This window comes from Chiroxiphia lanceolata, chromosome 1, assembly GCF_009829145.1.
Source record: "Chiroxiphia lanceolata isolate bChiLan1 chromosome 1, bChiLan1.pri, whole genome shotgun sequence".
Classification (NCBI taxonomy): domain Eukaryota; kingdom Metazoa; phylum Chordata; class Aves; order Passeriformes; family Pipridae; genus Chiroxiphia; species Chiroxiphia lanceolata.
In genome coordinates, this window is record NC_045637.1 from 100,535,658 (window position 1) to 100,557,427 (window position 21,770).

The 21,770-nt window shown below is 39.6% G+C and overlaps 1 protein-coding gene across 1 annotated transcript in view; it reads right to left on the minus strand.

The window, feature by feature from the left end:
• Positions 1-396: 396 nt before the first annotated feature.
• LOC116788554 (amphiphysin-like) overlaps positions 397-21,770 on the minus strand; it is a 126,854-nt gene continuing 105,480 nt past the window's right edge. Inside the window, 10 exon segments of the mRNA XM_032691502.1 lie at positions 397-1,553; positions 4,005-4,106; positions 6,384-6,588; positions 6,590-6,638; positions 8,680-8,748; positions 8,751-8,780; positions 8,783-8,840; positions 12,785-12,841; positions 19,562-19,686; positions 21,513-21,555. Coding sequence (XP_032547393.1) covers positions 1,446-1,553; positions 4,005-4,106; positions 6,384-6,588; positions 6,590-6,638; positions 8,680-8,748; positions 8,751-8,780; positions 8,783-8,840; positions 12,785-12,841; positions 19,562-19,686; positions 21,513-21,555 — 846 coding nt within the window. The 3' untranslated portion in view covers positions 397-1,445.

Below are 21,770 nucleotides of genomic sequence, written 5' to 3' on the forward strand. Positions count from 1 at the left end.
TTCCTAAATATTTGCAGCTTCCATTCCTCAGCAAACACAACAGAACAGATTCCAGATTCATGGAGAACTTACTTTCCACATAAAATTGGAAAAGTGAAAAATTACTAAGAGGTAGAGATCTTCAGTTGAGTGATGGTCAGGCATGGACAAGCTCCCTTCCTTTGTGGACAGATATTAGCTGGCGGTCAGAGGAGGAGCAGCAGCTGATCTGGGGTCCAGACCTTTTGGAATTCTGGCCACAACTAGGCTTGAGAGCAGGAATTTAGACAGTGCACCTGTTATGCTGTATTTCTTTGGAAAAAGAAGCATTAAATTAAGATTAGATCATATAAACAATGTATAAACAATATGGACTTCAGTGTTAAAAAACTTCGAAAGCACCACAGATGAAACAGGTTCTTTGGACCAAAGGTTTATTTTTAATGACACAGCACTGGAAAACATAAGTTACAGATGACTTTTTGATACAGGATACATTATATATCTTACTTTAAAAGGTAAGCTGCATAAATACATATAGTGAAAATATATTGTGTTTCTTTCTTCTCAGAGATTAGTTCTGTTTCTTTTTTTAAAATGTATTCAGCCAATTAAATAAAAAAGTATAGATTAGCATCATAAGAGCTCCTCCTCCAGATTTATCTCATTGTAACTACTGCAGTGAAAGAGGAGACTGAGCCATGCCTTCTCAAAGGTTAGCAGCTTTGAACATGATGTTATTCATTATCTAAGAATGAAAATTTCACATTACAAACACAGATACTGTAATATGTTTTGGCAATGGAGCAGCTAGTTTTGCTTTGAAACAAAACCTTTTCCTGTTATGCCAGACAGTGAAAGAGCAATGCATGTACTGGATGATACTACACAGCCAAAGAACTACCATGAAGTTGTGCAAATGCATATATAGACATATGCACTTATATATACACATATAAGTTCTTGTGTATATACTATGCATGTCCAAAATAACACTGAAAAATGTTGCAGTAGTTAATTATTTTTTTAAACACATGAAATTTATAATAGTTTGACCTCATAACTACAGGATAATTAATTAAATCTTCTGCAGTGCAACTCAATACAATACACTTAGTGCAGAGAAGTTAAGGTTTTGGTATTCAGGAAGCTAATTTCAGATTTCATGGAAAAGGACCAAATACAGGATCACCATAGCTCTGACAAAGCACAAACAAACCTGTCGCCACATACTTATTAACAAATAAGGACATTTTTATATAATTTTTTTTTCCCATGTACTGCTTCAGAAATTGCTAGCTTAACTGTTTGCATTCATACTCATTTCAATATGTTCCAACAAGCTTTGTCTGACACCAGTCTGTAAACCATTAATAGCTTAAACTACAAAAGATGGGCTCCTGTGTTTCAAAGAGGTTAAAAACCTACTGACTGAGCTTCATATCACGTTCATCTGCCTGGGAGAATTATTCCAGATGGCGCGTGAAGTTCTCTGGGAAAAGTCCTTTATAACTATTTGCATCTCTGTACTGAAGCCACTCAGATTCCTTAATGCCAGTCAACCAGCCAGCCTCCTGCAAAGAAAAAGACAGTCTTAAATTTCATGTCAACCCCATTCCTCACTACAAGTTTCAGACTTGAAGATGTTTCAGAGTGACACGGCTAAAAGATTTGGTGCTTATAATCGTTAGCACATGGTATGGCCTTTAGCCCCATCTAACGCCTAGCTGAACTCAGTATCTTAGATGGTGGAAAAAGTTTTGAATCTTTATTTTTTCCTAGATATTTTTTTTCTCTTAATCATGTATTAGCAGTCAGAAGAAATAACAGCTCTTGCAAACTCTGGAGTTACTATCTCTAGAAAATATGTAATAATGTTTCCAAAAACTCCTGGAAACCCAAACCAGAAGTTGACAAGCAAAATTGTAAACAAATCACTAGCAGTCCAAGCAACCAAACCAGAGATTTTTTTGGAAAGTACTGGGTTCTCTTAAGTGTGATAAATTCTACCGGAATAAAATCAATTTGGTATTTTTAAAAAGGATCAACCTAACTCAGTAACTCTGTATCTTATTCCTTTTAAGAACAGGAGCCAGAGCAAAGCCATGACAAACAGAACTTGTAATGCAGCCATATTATTATTGCACAAACTGTACATCTGGACACAGAGTAGCTTGAACAGATCATCACTACACGATCGAGTCATTATTGCTTAGTGGCTGCATGTGCTGCAGTATACTGGCTGTCTGCCCCCAGATAAGCAGATCATGAAAGCAGATCCAGCTTTATATATGGCACTGGCTGGATACAATTAACTGGGGACATGTTTTTGAAGCACATGAATATCTGAGAGATAGAGGAACTGCAGCTCTCTAGAATAGGCAGCATAGGTTGTATGAAGGAATACACAGTTTTACTGGATAATAACTTCAACTAAAGACTAGTGGAAAAAGCCACTGGATGGGACTGGCTTGCTTTAAATGGAGAACACAGACCGATGTTACCAGCTGTATTAGAATTATGGCTTTAGATAGGTCAATTTGGAAGAATAAAGACTAACAAAGAAAAACAAAGATAAAACCCCTCTATATAAATCAACAATTTGTACCAGTACCTGACAAAAGACAAAAATTAAGCTTTATGGTGATGTTAAACATGAAGGGCAAAGATGTACTAAGTAATAAAGATATGAACAGAATGGTTTCAGAAACATGAATACATACAGGTTTATTTTCTCCATCATTGCACACAATTTACTTCAATTAATTCTATTGGAATTATGATGCACACCAGAAGAAGAATATACTTCATACACTCACCAAGTGAAGATAAAGCATATTTAACACCTAATATCCTAGGAAAAACAGTCTGAAGACAGAGACCGTATTTCGCTATCCTAAGAGCAGTTTCCTATTCTGCGTACACTGATAATGAAATCAAGTAAACTACTGATGAAGCAACACATAGCATAATTTGAGTAAGGATAATAGACTCTATCCCTATAAAAAGAGCTAAGTGCCTGCTGAATTAAAAGTATTTTGTTCTGAAATAAGAAAAAACCCCCACCCACAAAAAGCAATTAGTTGTCTCTTGAATTAAAAGAATGTTCATCTGAGATTATGAACATTGATTATTATCTACCTTTGGACAGCATCAATCAGCAAAACAATTTCAAACACAGTTCCCAGCACTCATATGTGCTTAGGGTATTAGTATTTAGGCCTATTTTAAGAAATATTCTTCATTCAGAGCAGTGCTCTTAGCTACCTGATTAGGCAGAATCCAGTCCTCCACCTCTCAAACCCCAAACTGATGCCCATGGGGTTGCTGGTGCTAATAGTGTGCAGTATAGTATTCTCTTTTAAAGCAGTGGCCAAAATCAATACACTTCACTGGAATTCAGTTTAACATATGGAATGCAACTGTTTAAATGTTCACCTGAAATGCATTGTTAAAACAAAATGATGCCTTAAATGAAATCAAAGTGTTGTTTAATTCAGGTTCAGGCTTCCAGAGGGCAAAGTTATCTTTATCAGAGCAGCAGCACATACCTTAAGGCTATAGGACAGCACAATCTGCGTATGTTCTCAGTGCTCTCTGTGGGTGAATTTGTATTATTTCTCCAAATCCACACATAAAAACTCTGAACATCTAGGGAGCATGTAATCAGTTCTACTGCAATGTTAGGACAAAATTATATAGAACAACATTACGCACAATTTGTAAGTCATCCTCTGCATTTGAGTACCTCTGTCTGTATAAAATCAATTACAATGTAGCATAAAAAAAGCCCTAGAAAATAAGCTGAGGTCACATCCTGCTAATAGCATATATCTGGGACTTCAAGTGTAGTCAGCTTTGCCATTTAGTGTCAAATGACACCAAGTAAAAAGCCAAAATTAAATCTTTGTGTTTTCTTACAGTAATGACATTTTGAATATGCAGTCTCATTAACTATAATCTGTGAGAAAATAAAGTTGAGACAAAGAAAAATGTCAACAAAAGCAAGAACCACATGTTTTTACCTGATCAGCTGTGGTCTCAGAAGGAATTACTAGTACAATATCTCCTCGTTTTAAATTGAGTTCATCACTGTTAGCTGCCTCGAAATCATGTAGAACTTCAACCTGAAGAAAATAACACCAAACATAGATGTGATCTAAGGGAGATATATTTTCTCAACAAAATTACCTGTTAGATCTTGACCAAAAATAAAAAGACGCCACCTTTATGCAAACATATGGCTATAGACAGGTACGTTCAAATTATCACAGAATCACAGAATGTTAAGGGGTTGGAATGGACCTTAATGATCCTCTAGTCCCAACCTCCCTGCCACAGGCAGGGGCACCTCCCACTAGACCAGGTTGCTCAAGGCCTTATCCAACCTGGTCTTGAACGCTGCCAGGACTGGGGCATCCACTACCTCCCTGGGCAATCTGTTCCTGTGTCTCACCACCCTTAGAGTAAAAAATTTCTTCCTAATATCCAATCTAAATTTGCCCTCTTTCAATTTGTACCCATTACTCCTCATCCTATCACTACAATTCCTGACAAAGAGTCCCTCTCCATCTTCCCTGCAGGCCACCTTCAGATACTGGAAGGTTGCTATGAGGTCTCCATACAACCTCCTCTTCTCCAGGCCTAACAGCCCCAACCCTCTCAGCCTGCCTTTGTAGGGCGGGTGCTCCAGTCCTCTTATCACCTTTGTGGCCATCTTCTACACTTGCTCCAACAGTTTCACATCCTTCTTAAGTTGAGGACATCAGAACTGTACACAGTACTTCAGGTGGAGTCTCATGAGAGCAGAGTAGAATCATCTGCTTTGACCTGGCATAAATTGTTCATGTTGTCATTAATTTATATCACAGTTTTCTATGCATTTCCTTGGAAGCAGGGACAGCTTAAGCCTTCCTAAGATCATCCAAGGAAAATTAAGGTCCTTTCCCAAGGTTACAGGATCTCAAGGCCAGATGATACTGCAATATCTCACAAGTCCTGCCACTTGGACTAGTCCTGCCACCATCATTCCTCCTGTGTAAGGAATTTCCTTTCATTCCCCACTATCATTATGATATCTGAGAGAGAGATTTTGGCAGATTTTGCAAATAAAATTCAGAAAGACTCCCAGGAACTTCTGACTTCAGATTCTCTCACTGTCTTGTTGTGGCCACTGATTTTATTCTTCTTGTGAACATCTACGGAAATTTGAGTTGGTTGTACTGCACAGGTCATCAAAAAGGTGGGTAACAGGAACCCTACTTAATGCTTGACCGGGAAGGAGCTCCCACATACTGGTAGATGGTATGCCAAAAATATCTGCCTTTCAAAGGGGTGATCATTAAAACATTGGCATGATCAGCATGTCATTGTGAACAGACCATTTTAAGTAAATGCTATCGTTCCTTGAGAGAGAGTTAGCCTAATTTTCTCAAAGCACAGACAGTTCCATGTGAAATGAAAGAAAGTGGCATTGTGAACCAGATGGCAAGCATATATTCTGCTTCTCCTTATTTACATCTGACCCAAGAGAGTGTGATGAAAAACAAAAGATGAACTATTGTCAGCATATCTGTCATAGTTACGATAACGTTCACCCTCACCTTAACATTATTCTCAAAAAAATACCTGAGCAATGAGAATAGACCAAGAAGAATGGCATACTTATGGAGTGCTATGGACTAATTAGTCTGAACTATGCAAATTAAATAGGAAGTATGTAAAGTTCGTCCATCCTCAAGGAGCTTTTCTGCTGCTCAGTGATTCTGAAGTGAGAAGAATTATCCAAGAACCTTATGAACCAGGAAACCCTGGGGGTCTTGCCAGCCAAGGAAAGAATTTCTCTAATGCCTCATTAAATTTTTCTGTTTGATTACCCTAACAGTTTATAATATTACTAAAGTTACGAATGACATTTTGCCGTCATTACCACGAATTGTAAGTCCCATGGGTTTCAACAGAACAGTACTTCCTCTATAGATTTTCAGGCCAGAAAAATGCCATTTTAATGTTCATAGATTCATAGAATGGTTTGAGTTTGGAAGAGACCTTAGAGATCAAATATATTGTTAGCGTATCAAATATAATTAGCATATATCAACAATATTCCTGACTAACTCCGTGGCAGAGCACTTTTTTTCAATATATTAATTTACAGCAGTTGATTGGTGAGATTAATGGTTTCTTGTACTTTGTGAGTCTTACAGTTACATAAGGATATGCACAGCAACAACAGTGTGCAGAAAACGTATCTTCTCAGACTTCATTTATGAAGCAACATGTGCATGTGTCTTGTTGATAAATTAGTATCCTCTGACCTCAAGAACATCACACTACCTCTGCAGACAGACATCCACAGAAGTTAGATCTAAAGGGATATCTAAAAGAAGAATGAAGAAGCAGACCTTATAGAGAAAGCCAGGTGGCATCACAGAACCTGCATCTTCTTCTGGAACAGGCTGATCTTTAGGCGGTACAGACTGGATTTCTTTAGTAGGTTTCTGATCACTTCCCAACTTGGGAAATTTCACCGGGAGAAGTGTCAGTGTCCTGAGTGCCATCTCTGCTGTGGCATCTTTGGACTCATTCATGATGACTTCATGTTCTCTCCTCCCCTTCGTTGTTTGATGCCGGCTCTATTACTACTGAAGGGATTGTTGCTGACCTTTTCCTGGGGAAAAGAAAAAGAAAAAAGAAAAAAAAAGAAAAAAACAAACAAAACAAAATGACCCACCCCCCGAAAGCAAAGAAATGCAAGGACTATTTACTACTTTATTTCAATCAGGAATCACTATTGTTGGTATATTGCATGGGGCACATATTGGGATTGGGAATTCTTTTTTCTCCACAGTGGATTCTTAAGACAGAAAAACACTATTTGTTCAGAATGTAAAGGCGTAATCCCTTCCCTGTTTTCACTGTTCCCCTAGTTCTCGTAAGGTCTACTTTCTATTATCCAAAAATTTTGCAATAAATAATAAAAGTGCTCTGTTTGGGTTTCATTTTGGTGTGCATGGAAATTAACAGACCTTTCTCCTCCACTGTGCTCTTAATTTTGGGCAGGTTTGGGTAAAGGCACTAGTTCCAGTAGTCACTGTCCTGTATTTCTCTGGAAATTCAAGTCAGCAGGATAATAGTGATACAAAGGTGATGAAAGGAGGAAACATGACCTATTTCTTTGACTGATTGAGGGGATTTCTCTGATTTACAGCCTGTCAGAGACTGAAAAGTTAATGATTATGCACCCAGGGAGTTTGCAGGCTTTGACTTTTTGCCCTAAAAACACAAGGGGATACCAGATGGACAGTTGAGCCCATCCCCTCAGTGCTAAGCCCTAAAAGGCAAGAAGATGCCTCAGGTGGGACTAAGCCCTAAAAAGGCAAAGAGAAGTTGCCTCAGGTGGGACTAAGCCCTAAAGGCAAGAAGTTGTCTCAGAGGGGCTAAGCCCTAAAAGGCAAAAAGATACCTCAGGTGGCCAGTCGGGCCCATCCCTCCTCCAGTGCTAAGCCCTAAAAGGCAAACAACTCCTCATGCCAGGGAGGTGCAAAAGCATGCTAGGTATATAAACTGACTGGTGGACTTTGAGAATTTGGGTTCTCCTTCTCCCCACCGCCAGGAATCAAGACCATCGGCTCTCAAGCATCACTGGATCCAGTGGGCGGTGACTATATCCATTTCTTTGTACTCTCAGCTTTTCTTTTCCTCCCACTCTCATCCTGGTTTTCCTCTCCCTAAACAGTTTTCTCCCCCCCCCCAAAGTTATCTTTATGTTACATTGTTTTATGACAAAACCCAAAACTGTTAGCAGCTTGTTGATACAGAATTTTTAAAATAAACCTTGCCAGATATGTTTTCAGACACCAATTATTCAGTGTCGTTTCACTCTAATCCACTCCAAGGGATTATTTGAAAAACCTGGGTTACCCCCTCCCTTTTTCTGGGGCGGGTCGTAACACAGCCATGTAACGGGGGAGCAGAGAAAGCAAAGGCAAGTAGGTAGCATCTCACAGTTAATGAAACCTAGTACAAAAAGCATTTAATAAGTGTTATTGGAGCATCCAACCTGAAAAAAAACATGTTCACTGATCCCCTGCCAGACCATATTATTCTGGGCACAGAAGAAATACAACATGCAATGGACAAAAGGTGGCAGCTGGGTGCCCAGCTGTAGGGTCTGCTCTAGTAGATGTTCACCAGCTCCTCAGAGACTGCAGAACAAAAAGGTGGCAGGCCAGATACAGATAGATGGCTTGACCACCCACGACTTACATAAAACAAGTAATGCTATAATAGACATGGTGCCAGGACACAAGAAAAATCCAATCCTTTTTCTGTCTATTTCTCACAAAGCCCTGCTATGTTATGTGATAAAATCTCATCTCCACAGAGGGGCAGAGAGAGACAACAGCAGGAGGGGGAGCTCAAACAATACACTGTCCATAACTGTCCTGGCCCCACACAGGAGCCATCCGCCATCGAGTCCCATCCACAAGCCCAGGGATACACAGGGGTACAAAGGCAGGTACAACCCAAATTAAGAACTCAGAAGAAGGATACCCTGTGTGGGCCCCTCCCAGGGCTATCCAGGAGAACATCAGCCTTGCCACTGGTCAGACCTGGGGCACAGACATTCAGGAGCCTTGCCTCCTCCCTAAGGCTGCTGAATCTGTCCCAATTGCCCTAACACTCTCTTCCATGCACTGACATGAGTTACCTGAGACACATTAGATTCCTTTTCTTCTCCCTGAGGTTTGTCACCTTCAGCAACATCTCCCGCTCAGTGGCAGCAGTGCCATCACCGCTCCTGCTGCCATGGCCACACTGTTTTCTGATGCCGCAGCCCCCTCACCAACAGGTACCACCTAAAAACAACAGGAGGGAGGATTTTCAGGAGATGAGTACAATGTTTGTTGGAGAGACCATGGACCAGTCTCTGCTCCGTGACCTCCCTGGGTGATGCTGACCTATGGTCTCACTGGTATTCCTCCTGATTATGGAGGAGATCAGTGCTGGGGGCAAGCTTGTGCAGAGAGCCGAGTAACAGGCAGGAAAAAGAAATTTATGAAACCTCACTAGGCAACACTTAAAGAAGTTCCCAGGGGACTAGTTATTAGTGGAGTAACTGCCAAGGCTGTAGTATTTTTTCCTTCTCTTGCATCCAGCTGTATTGTGGAAGAAATTTACCACTGGTTCTGCTGAGGAGGAGGAGCTTGCAAGCTGTCCAAGGGGTCCACAGGACCCTGCTAATGGAAATGTGTTCTTGGTAAGAGGCTCCAAGCGTCTCCAGCTAGTCAGCTACCTCTGGATCTGGTTGGCTTCAAAATCTTGTAATATTAATTACACACTCCTTTCTAAAGAGGGACTAATAAATCAGGCTATATCAGGAAAAGTAAATATATTCTGCAGCTGGATAAAGATCAGGAAAAAATGTAACTGCAAAGATCTATCATTATGTCAGTATAAAAAGATACATAAAAGCCCATTCAGTCTGGATATGACTGAACCATTTCTGATCAATCCACGTTGAAAAGATAATGCATGATTTCTTCCAGTTCTTGAAAGATAGATGGAAAATACCTGCCTATTACTAGATCAATGTTGAATCCTTCATCCAGCAGAAATTGTTACTATAATTTATGTATCACCCTAACATTTGTATTGCTATATACTGCTTACAGTAGCATATTGGGTATATACTTACAATGGATTGGTCTTAAGGTTCAAAGGGTGGGAAGTAAATGAAAACTCGTTCTTTTAATCTAATTAATTTCTAGATGGAATTTTTAACTTACAGCAGATAGTTTCAGGAAAAACACTCAAGGAAAACTGTTTAGAGGTACCAATGTCAAGCCACAGTTAGCTTGATCTCTTTGATCTCCAGTTAACAGTCTGATGCTCTTTGTTTCCTCAGTTTGATCTCTCCCCATGGATGACGCTAACTCTGCTACCTGAACTCAGCAACTGTTCATGGGTACTTCAGGCATTGTTTTTTAGCAACATTTAATATTTAGCACTACTCCTATTCACCGCTATTAATGATGTGATAAAGAAATTCTTTCTAGAGTCCTTGAAGGCAGAAAATACTATACGGATTTGTAGAAATTACTGGGGAACTTTAATTTAAATTGAAAATGCTGCTGATGAAGGATGCTCTATTGTAAAAAGAAGTAACATCAAAAGACATGGGCAGATGTTGACATCTTCTCCTATAAGGCATGCAAGTCTGACACTTACAGTATTAACAATTTTAGTGGCCTTGATTCAAGAAGATATACAAATAAATGATGAGTGTAAAAATCCTGGAAGAGACTAGTAGGAAAGGTGGGAATAGAGTGTACATCAGATTGATTTTATACTATGCTCTCCTAACAGCGTGCTGCAAAAATTGATCTGGCTATCTGTTGTGATTACGATCAACTATTTCTTTTCTAGTTATTAGATTTGTATAGCCCATTTTATTTCATGAAGGAGGAGAATACTAATTTACATGAATCAGCTCACAAATGTCCCACAGTAATGCTCTCACAGCGTGTAGCTATGAGTCACTAAATGCATACCACAGCCTACAATTGCATAATCACTTGTTCTTGTGTCTTAGAGTGCAAACCCAATGCAAGCTAGAAGACTAAACACATCTTTTACAAAAAGGCATGTGAGGTAGCACAGGATGAACCTTACATTCAGCCTCAAATATATTTGATTAGTACAGAGAGAAAAGAAAAAAAAAGAAGGAGGCTGAATTCATTTCCAGCGATGCTGAACCACTACTGCAAATACAAGTATATTACCTTACTTCGTACTGAAAATCAGTCCTACAAATGCCTTTTATGTAGGTCATAAATAAAATTAGACATTCTAAGATTATTCCAAATCAGCTACCTCTAGCAGTATTATTGAAAGTTGGACAGTTGTCCCATTATATCAACCACAGAGGGGCACAAGAACAAATTATCCAGGATAAACGAGGGCTATGATAGAACCACTTGACTATTTAATTGCACAGATGTGAATTCTTCTTTAGACAGGATGCAGTCAATTCACACTGTTGTACTCCCATTAACATTGCTCAGTACAATGCCACAGATTCAGCAGCAGCAAGAACAAGCCTAGGGTGAGGAGAAGGAGGGTACCAAACCTGCCACTGGGGTCTACCAGAGGAGCTTCCTGAGCTATGCTGGTCTTCCAGAGCTGAAGTTCTTGCCCCAAGGCTGCATTTAGAACAGGAACAGGTAATTTTTATGACAGTTGGTTATAATCGCAGCTAAGCTAGCTAATGTCAAGAGGAACCAATCATCATGCTTTAGGGAATGTATCAATTACAAAGTTTGGAAGATTCTGGGGTAGTACCGCAGAATTTGTAGGCAACTTAGAGTACCAAAGGGACCACCCTCCACTGGCAGTCAGATATCAGCTTAGCAAATAGCTTGATCACTTATGCCAGCTCTTCTGCATACAGTATACAGTTTTAAACAGCTATTTTAAACAGAACACAGGGTCAAATTCACCCTCAGATAAGAGACCTCAACTTTATAAGAACAAGTAGTATTAGAATAAAGGAAAAAGATTTCAAAGACTTAGCCATGCTGCTCACAGAACAGTGAGGCATTTCTTGCATGTTTCTTCTTGGACCAGACTTCTTGGGAGTGGCAAGCCAATGCTAGAAGAGCAACACAACACTCTATTGCACTGTGTCAACACAAAGTTGGGCTTGATCTACCACCCTGGACTTTCTTGCTATGCAATTCCACTGTTTTCCACATGGATGTGACAGCGCTGCTGAGGAGCATGGCACCACTGAGTCCCAAATTCACTTCCCAGTGACACTGGCATACTCTAGAGCCACAGATTCATCCTCGACTCTAGGAGAGTTAGTGTTATTTTACAGCAGGATAACAAACCTAAGCTTGGACAGCTGAATTTAGTATGTTCTAAAACCAGTGAACAGAGACCAGTTCATGATCTTTTTGTATATACCGTGGCACCAAAACAAATAACAAAAAAATAAGAGGCTGCCAGTACCTTGAGATACAAATCCCGAATGATTAGTAACTAGGAGTTATAATCTTTTTCCCAGTCCTTACTTCTATCCCTGTGTTTAATATGTTTAATATCCTGTGCACATTTGAACACATCATAGTTTCACTTTAGTATACGAAGATTCAGAGTAAGTACTTTTATCACTCCTGAAGAAATATAAGCAAAATGCAATCATTCAAGTCCACACATGCACAGCTTAAAGTATGTCACTGAGCTTTTCATTTGCTTTGTAATTTGATTTTAACTGTATCTAACAATGCCATATTGCGCTTTAGCAACCAACTCATAACATGATTATTTTAAAGTATCTGTTTTAGCTTAGGGCATATTGTGGTAGGAAAAAGAAATGATTAATCAAAGGGTTTTTTACTTTTTATAAAGAAGTTTTCAGGAAGGTGAGGCAAAAAAATTTACGGAAATTGCAAAAGCTACTAGGAATCTATGCAGTGTATTTCCAAATGTCAAGAGAAACAGTTCCTTCTGCCATGGAACTACTTTGTTTGCTGCCCTGAAATATTCATCACTCTATACTGCTGCAACAGGCAGTTTCTCAGGTAAATCCTGCACTGAATGAGAAGTGATCTGTTAGAACATATGCCATGGATATAGATATATCTGTGCAGTGCTAGACTATATACCACAGCTAGGTCGCAGTTGTATTGTACTGGCCTGCCTATTGATGACATGCAAATGACAAATCAATTTTTTTGACATGATTCTCTTGAAGACATAAAAGCACAACCACACTCTTGAGGCTATTCATATGTACCTCATTTTCTTTCTCAGCAACTCCTGTAGTCTCCTTATTCCCCGCCTCGACACTCTCCTGCATGAAGAGGAAATATGGTCATCACTTTGGTCATGCTGAGGCAATGGCTGCAGAGGAATTGGTATTAATCAAGCTAATGGAAGCATGCTAGGTATGGGATGCAATGAAATGATCTAAATGGGGTAGTATATAGCAAGCAGGAAGATTCTTTCTGCCACATATAATCTGAAATAGAAGTAGTTACATGCTAAACAAATAAAACCTTTAAGTATGTCATCATCATCACACTCCAAGAGCTAAGGACAATTTTATTTTCTTTTATTACAGGTATTTTCATAATAGCACCAGCTTTGAAGAATTGTTTATTAAACAACCTTGCAGTTTCCATCAAGCTCAAATTTTTCCCACTATGACTAAATCTGTTTCCATTATGACCTGCTGCTGCTCTTGCAACTCACCAGAGCTTCAAGGTAAACTTTGTAAAACACTTACTTCTTCTATCGATGGTGCACTGCAACTCATGTAAAGAGGCTGTTCAAAACAGGTGGGTCACAAAGTTCAGAATTTTTTTTGCCCAATCACCTTTCTTTAGGTCCTTATTCAGTAGTATATGCAGCTGGTGCCTGACATTAAAAAATTAGACATCTAGTGGTTTTCCAAAACTGACACCCATTTAGGTGTTCAAAAGATTGAATGCACCGAATGGAACAAACAGTACTTGTTACTGCACAGATGCCATCCAGCACTAGGTCCTTTTCTATAGAAGGTCAACAGTCAAAATCACTAAAATTAAGGCTTTGTTTGGAAAAGCTGGAAGTGTTTTTTTGCTGTTCAGGTTTGACCCTCTGCAGACACAGGCTATTTCTAAAGATGCACTGCTAAGCAAAAACAAGTCAAAGATATGTTATGGAAACCCACTTTGCTAATAAATTTTGAAGCTGCTTTGCAAACATAGCTAGGTCAGATTTTTCTAAAGAGCTGTAAGGGTGAAAAGAAGTTATGCAAACATATATGAGGGGTATGGTAGACTGGACCACCTGCTTTAGCAATCAGAAATTAGGAGACCTCAAATACTCAGGCTCCAGTCACCTGCCTTCACACACCCACAACTGTCACTCCAAAATTTCTTAAAGTTTCAGCTGAAATGGTTGCATGTCTCTTTTTTAATAAAAGAATGCTGAGTTCTATGCAAACTTCATATCTCTCATTTTTTTTCTACTCTAATCTTCTAGTATTACTTGTGGTCACCTCATAAGCCCCAAACATGCCCAGATGCCAGGGAAAGGCAGCTGCTGACAGCAGTGTTGCCACAGAAACCTCTTACAGCCTTATCACCATTAAAATTGCAGTGTTATATAACTTTCTTTAAAAATTATTAATTCCAATTGTTTTGAAGATGCCAAGCCTCTGCCATGGGGTCTTCAATTTTATAGTAAGTTTGAGGAGACTGTAGAGGGTCTTAAATAGAACAAAACAAATATCAACTAAAGCAGTATAAATATTTCATAACTCTATAGTGATGTATGCATGCACACAGCCATCCAGAGAAACTTTTTCTTTTGTACAGCAGAAATGTACTGTTGCCTGTAAAGGCTTTATTCAACTGCAAGTCAGTAGACAGATGCCTCCCTACTTGTACCATTAAAAAGTGCTGAATTTCTGCCATCAGCTGTATTTACAATTTACATTCAGAAATTATCATAATCTTACACTTTAAAGTCAGGAATTTTGACATTTTCTTAAAAATTCCCTGGCAATATTCTGTAGTAAGAATCCCATCCATCCAGCTTTGGGTATCTTTGCAGAAGAATCTAATATATACATATACATATTTTGACTAGTCAAATTAGTAGCATTTTGCTTTTCTGATTAGCTGGAAGTTGGGATTCTGTGGATAGTGAAGTTTGAGAAGAGAGGCATGGTAGCATAAACTGTATAATTTTTAGAGCATGAAAGCCTACTAAAATGGATGACTAAATAACATTAGTAAACTAACACCCTGGTTCCAGAGAGAAAAATCTTCTTCTGCTGCCTTCAACAGAATGACACTATGCATCAGTTCTCTCTGTATACAAGAGCTATATATTTTAATAGCCTTATGCTGCAATTGTGCACCTGCACTTAGTTTCACCCCCAGAATCTGGACACAGTTGACTGCTCTTCTGTATCTAACCATTGTACTGCACTCTGAAACAATACACTGCTCCACTATTGGGCACTGTGAATTGCACGGTACAGTGGGATTCAACCATAATTAGATACCTCTTGAAGTTGCAGGCTGTTTCCTGGCCTCTGCTGTACTTGCTCAGTGTCTGCAAAGAGCTTATCAGAAGGTATGCTATACACAGCTTTGGCAGTATTTAGCTGTGTGTCTGACTGCTTTAATGGGAGAACTTCAGAGTCCAGGCAGGCATCAGACCCAAAGTACTGAGAGGCCCTTTCCCAACTAATGGAAGCAATGGAAGTAGAAAAGTTTGATGTCTAAACAGTGCTCTGAATTCCAAGAGGAGGAACTACACTATGTCTCATGTGTAGTTGACGAAGAAAGGGAAATAACATGTCATAAGCTTTCACTTATTATGATGTCCTCACGTCATCTTCACTGAATGTGAAAAACTGATGTGTTGAGAGTGGGTAGTATTATTTGAAAAGAAATAAATCAGTGGTTAATGCATGATATCCTTTAGACTATCCTTTGGGATGTTACAGCTGCCTTTGGGGATGCTATGGGAACAAGGAAACAACTGTTTCTGTGTGTAGAATTCCATGCACGAATGTTTTACCATGGTCACTTTTTTCTGTCGGCACACACGGTCATCCTGTGCCTTTAATTACCAAACATTTTATCCCCTTCCAAAAAGATCACCTGCTGACAGATACTAATAAAAACTTTATTTGTTCTATGGCATTTGAGACCTGAAGAATCAAGACAAAATATACAATGAGATCACAGGCAGCAGTTCTGACAAGCTCTTCTAATGGTATTTTGACAACCTTGATCAGGCAGACTATGAACAGCACGTAACTGAATTCAAAATACCCTGCGAGGCAAGTGGTACTCTATCCCCTGGACCATTTTCTCCATAACTTAAATGAACATCCTACTAGAAGATTTACGTGAAGTTCCTACAATGAAGAATATATGTCATAATTTCCTGGATTAATAGGATGTGACAGGAAACTTACCATAGAAAAGTGAAACTGAGTAGCGGCTGTCACTCCAAACTGGAAGTAACTAAACTTGATTAAAGATTTCCATAAGGCAGCATCTATCAGTATTTTACAACTTCCCTTTTAAAGTAAATTGTCATTCATAAAGCAAACAAACACAGAACATTGAGAAATTATGTTTTAATCTTTTGCAACTCAGTGTACTTTTCCTTAGCTTTGATCATATTTGTCATTAATCCTAATCTTCAAAACTCTTCTTTGCCAAGTCCTGGAAAGCCCTTCCTGAAATAACAACCTTTCAGAGCCAAATGCAGAATGACCAATTTTAGGGCACTTTTAAAATCAGCACTTCTAGCTTATTTTCCCAAATTAGCAAGGACAACTTCACTTTTACTAAAGCAACAAAAAACCAAGAACAAACCTAATCAAAACTCTTAACTTCTATTTAATGCCTATGTTATTTCTTCTGGGTTGCTCTTAAATTGCCTGTCTCTTGCATGCGTTTCTCTCTGCCTCTCTCATAACAGCTCTGCAGTCCTGCAACTCAGCCAGAGCAGCTGATGACAAACCATGGACCCAGAACTCCTCAGCAGCAAAATGGATCACCTGAAAAGGTCATGCCAACCAACGATCAAATGCATGGTGCTGCAGTCACAGCCTGTTTAATTAGTGCTTAAGATGTGCAACAGGCTTCAGAGCATTGCTTTGTCTTTACTGTAAGGCAAAAAGGAGCTGCTTTCCTCTTAGAAAATGGGGAACTTCTTTTACATTTTTTTCCTCCTTAAACCCTTAGAGATAATAAAAATAAAACCACCTTTTCACCTTCATTAATATCTGTTCTTCCACATTATTCCCTGACATTCACTCACAGGAAGAGAAGAAATCATCAGTGACTGATTTCCTATTCCTTCCCTCTCCACCTTCCCTCCCTCTTCTTATTCCAAACTATCAAATTTACATGGGGCACTCTGCACAACAGTTTGACAAAACAATGTGCTTCACATAGAAAATTTCATTCTTTGCCTTACTATGGAGTTAACAAGTTACTATTGTGATTTATATCAAGTAAAAAGGAAACACACAGGAGGGGAGAGCCTGGTCTCCATAGACCACTGAGTTATGTTACTAGAAGGGGATGATCCTGAAGTAATTTGCTCCAGTGTGTGCCATGGAATCAAGCAAAAGTGAATTAAAAATATGAAACATATACTCAAAGTTCATGCAAATGTAATCAGAATCAAACCCTAAACAGTTTTAGGGAACATACTGGGACTGCTTCCCTCCATACCTGCATTGTTGCTAGGAGTCCACAGAGAAAGGGTAGGGTTGGACAGAGAGAGGTATTATCTGCCCTTTTCCCCAAAGTCTGCAGAACAGCCACGTAGCACTGCCCACCTTTCCTCACACAATAAATTATTTTTCCTCCATTAGAAAGATAGGACCAAGGGAAGAATGAATTAGGCAGGTGCTACAGCTAAAGTTTTACCTCTCTCTTTGTATCATTTGTGCTGGATACCATTTTTTTAATCCTGTGATACAGATAGTTGAAACCACTCAGGCAAACTCATCAATTCATCTTTAAGAAACTACATCTTTAATAAACTACTGCACTCCACAGCCTTGCAACCAATGCTAGTACCTAATTCCTTCTGCTGAAGACTGTGGCAGTAAATCTGCATTATATGAGAAACTCTGGTTTAAACATGCTTCAAAATGGCCTTTTGTAGTCTCTTTGCTGGCTTGTGCTTTCTTCTTCCCAAGACCCCCCATGGTAGTGTTATATCAGGAGTGTCCTGAGAAGATGTCCTGAGGTGTTCTCATTGGCCTTTGTTAACCTCTTCCTATTGGTTGTTAACCCCTTCCTGCAACCTGTAATTGGTTACCCTGTGAATCCTCCTAACCCTATAATGTAACCCCCCCAACAATAAACTCTCTCTCTTGCCTCCTCTCCACGCCCCGTGTGCTGTCTCTGTGCCTGCCATGGGGCCATGTGGGTGGAGAGAGGGGAGAGTACCTCTCCCCTCCAGACTCAGGACCTGAAGAAACCCCTGGTGCTGGAGTCTCCCCTCCCTATCCACATTCAGCCGTTGGAAATCGTTCCTCAGATGGAAATGGAACTAGAACTGGGCTGCCCCACACCATGTGGGGAAAGGGATCCAGAGAAGACATTTTCCATAATATCACCTGTGGCTTTTGCGCAGGTCTAACGCTGCCAGCAGACAACCAGCCTGTCCTTAGCAGGTAGAGCTAGTGGGCTTAATGCTATCCTCCTAAGTCAACAACACAACCCAACCTGGAGTCATCAATAAATGTCACCATTTATTGAAGCCATTACCATTAATAAAAATGAGCTCCAGAGATGCTCCGAGAAATGCTACAGTAGCTTCATATCTGATAAGTGGTTATCTATCCATGCTCTCTGCTGCCACATCTGTATGTGCATCTATAGTTACTTCCACTTTCTTCAGCTAATTTGCATCTACATTAGCTTAATATTGCTTTCCATGTGGCAATGTATCAAGGGCTTACTGAAAACCACCTAATTTTACGGTGAATTGGGTATCATCATCCCTGCTTCACAGCTGAAGACACGTACGGACTTTCTCAAGGCCAAGTGCAGCTGAGCAAGCTTAAACCTTGTTCTTCTGAGAACACTTACGGTACCAAACTGTGCTCAATAGTCAAAAAAGCACACTTATACATCTTCCACCAGCTTCTGTAGCAGAAGAACTCACAAAACCCAATCTCTTTTTTTCATCCAGTAATCTGCATATTCTACTAGCGGCAAGCGCTCATTAGAGCCTTTGACCATGTTATTGTCTTGAGGAAAGCATGAAAGCTGTCAGACTACAAAAACAGATGCATTTTTCCTCCAGGGTTTCTTAGCCTGTGGGTATATCACCAAGACCTTCTGACAACAGTATGTAGAAGAGGAACCTCAGACAAAAAGGATATTCACTGAGATACCTGTATAAAAAGGGATGCTAGTTAGCAGTAAACCCCATGCCTACTGCCTCAGACCACCTCTTAATTTGTAGTGATATTGTGTGACCTGCTTTGTTCTTCATGCAGACCTGTAATTTCTTCTCCTCTCATCATTTCCTGAATGCTGGCATGTAAAAAATCTCCAAATTGGTGTTTGGAGTTCCCTCTTTGATTCACAACTGGCTTCTAAAACCATGAGTCTTGTAGACATTTATATTACAATCACTTTTTTCTCTGGAATTTTCATGCTCTAGTAAGGACCGTACAAGACATACATTGGCTTAGAGCTTGAAATGAAATGAGGAAAACTGTTAATAAGGTAGTTTAAAAATGGCATCAGTTCTTTCCCCTTCTGAAGTTCGTCTGGAATCAAACAACCTGTGAACCTAAATCACTCAGCTGAACTTCAGTCTAAAATGCGAAACATAAGAGGAATGACATTTTAGGGCTGAAAGGAGGATGAGTGCTGGAGAGGCATGCTGTGACACAGTCAGGCACTGGGGAAACCAGCCAAGGAGGGTGACAATGGAAAGGATGGCTAAAATGCAGCAGGCACATTTCACCATAATGAAAGGTGTCTCAGATGAGGGCCGAGAGGTGGCATCAGGAGAGATTACTCACCACAGCCTGCTCTGCTGGTTCAGCAAGCTCACCAGGGACAGCCTCCTTTTCCATAACAGCAGCAGGAGCAGGAGTTTCCTCGACCTTAAGTTCCCCAGGTGGCGCTTCTTCAGCCTCGGCCTTTTGTTATTGATTTTTAAGCAGACAGTGGAAAAATTGTTGAGGAGCACATGATAGTGGGAATGGAGGAGGGGAAAGGGAACTGTGCCTGGCACAGTACTGCTTCAGGCTCAATCTTACTGAGCTTTGCCCCTGGCAAAGGCCAGCATCTAAAGGACATTTTCATCCTCCGTGTTCTATATGTAAAATGTGCCAGTTTTACATCCCTCCCTCCCAACTAAAGAAAGCATAGCTTTCTGAGCTAAAGTAAGAGGTCATGGAAGGGGGGGGAAGGTACCCAGAGTTGCTCCAAAATGCTCCAGAAACTGACAGCAAGGCCAGAAGTTGAAATTGGCACCCATGTGTACCAACCCTGGTTTTCAAATAAGAGTTTTCAAATTATCTTCTACTCCCTAGTTCCGTCTGCTCTCGGAAAATACAGTCCCTCCTCCAGTGAAGGTAAGAAGCAATTAGCAGACACTCAAACAGTTTTTATATGCACAAGGGCAAACACTAACTGACTAAATTCTAGCAGTGTGAAAATCATCCCTGGTTTTTTATTAAAATGCATTTTCTCTTGAACTCTCAATCGCCTAGAAGGCATGCATTTATCAACCCACTATTGGGATTTCGACCCTTTTAAATTCTGGCCTCAGCTTGTTTTTGAGCAAGAGGATCTATCAAATATCACCAGCCCTGAAACAAGTTCAGTTTTGTGGCAAAACAGCTCACAGAAGAAGTGCAATGTCCAATGGAAACATCACCTTGCCAAACATCACATGCACATATACAAGGAGAGCTCCAAGCAGTGCTCAGCATATTCCATTTATAAAGATGGTTGACTCAACCAGATAAAATAACCCCAATAGATTAATTTGCCATGAACAAATTGCTCAGCATAATATGGAGCTCAAAAGCAATTGCTTCGCAGTTGATAACAGGCAGCTGGCTAGAATGTGATGTCTCCCGTGAGACATGAAGGGATAGCTTTCATGAAATTCTTTAAAATACTAAAATCTCTTGCTGATATTTTTCAGGAAAAAACCCATAACATCTCAATTCTTTACTCACATATACCTTAAGCAGACTAATTTTTAATGAGGTACAGAGAAGTTTGCCTATGCAAGACCTTCAGGATCTGGCGTAGCATAAAGAAGCATTCACTATATTGCGTCAAGCTGTGCAAAAATCCCTCTGTGCAGTGTATAATTACAGCTCTAGAAAATTTCACAAAGAAGAAATAGGACTGAAATAAGAAACACAAAGTAGATTTATCCCAAGTAAGGTGACTAATGAGTTTCCTGAGATTTAATGCTGGAAGATTCTTTCAGGCTTAAAATCACACGTAATGTTATAAAGCAGATTGCATTGATGTACTTCAAGTCATTTGTTGACAAGCAGACTTCAGACGAGGTACCACATTTCAGCTACAAGTAAAAATACTCTCACCATATTTAGTAACCATCATGAACACAAACACCACCAGAGGCATTATACAAAAGCCACATTAAATAATATTGAATATCCCTCTGCTGCTATTAAGTAACTATAGCAACTCACCCAGCAATGCTGCTATTCACATCCTTACTCAGGCTAACCAAAGATTGTACGAGGAGCTAAGAAACTGCCCAGGGTGTGATGACTTTCAAAAGATTGGTCCAGTCCTTAGAAGTAATCATTCCTACTATTAATATGGTGTGAGTGGTTAAAACTACAGCAATATTGTACGAATTTAACAGTCATGACGTACTATCACCTGCTTGCTCTACACTGGACGACAGTATTTATTCTAGTAATTTCTTAATGCAATAAATGAACAAACGGTTTAATGACATCTTTTTAAAGTAAATATATCTTAGAATATTCTGGTTTTCTTTCTTTGCTCTGGTGCTATCCTTGTAAAAGATTGGTTCAGTGAGTATGGATTCAAACTACAATCATATCACCCACCAGCTCTTCCAGGTAGGAAGAGCTGTATAAGCTTTTGTGATTTAAAGGATGGAAAGCACACAAAACCCAGAAATCTCTTTGCCCAAAGGAAGAATAAAAATGCCTTTTCTTAAAGGCATTTAAAAAAGTAACCAAAAGCCACCCTTACCAAAGGCTCTGT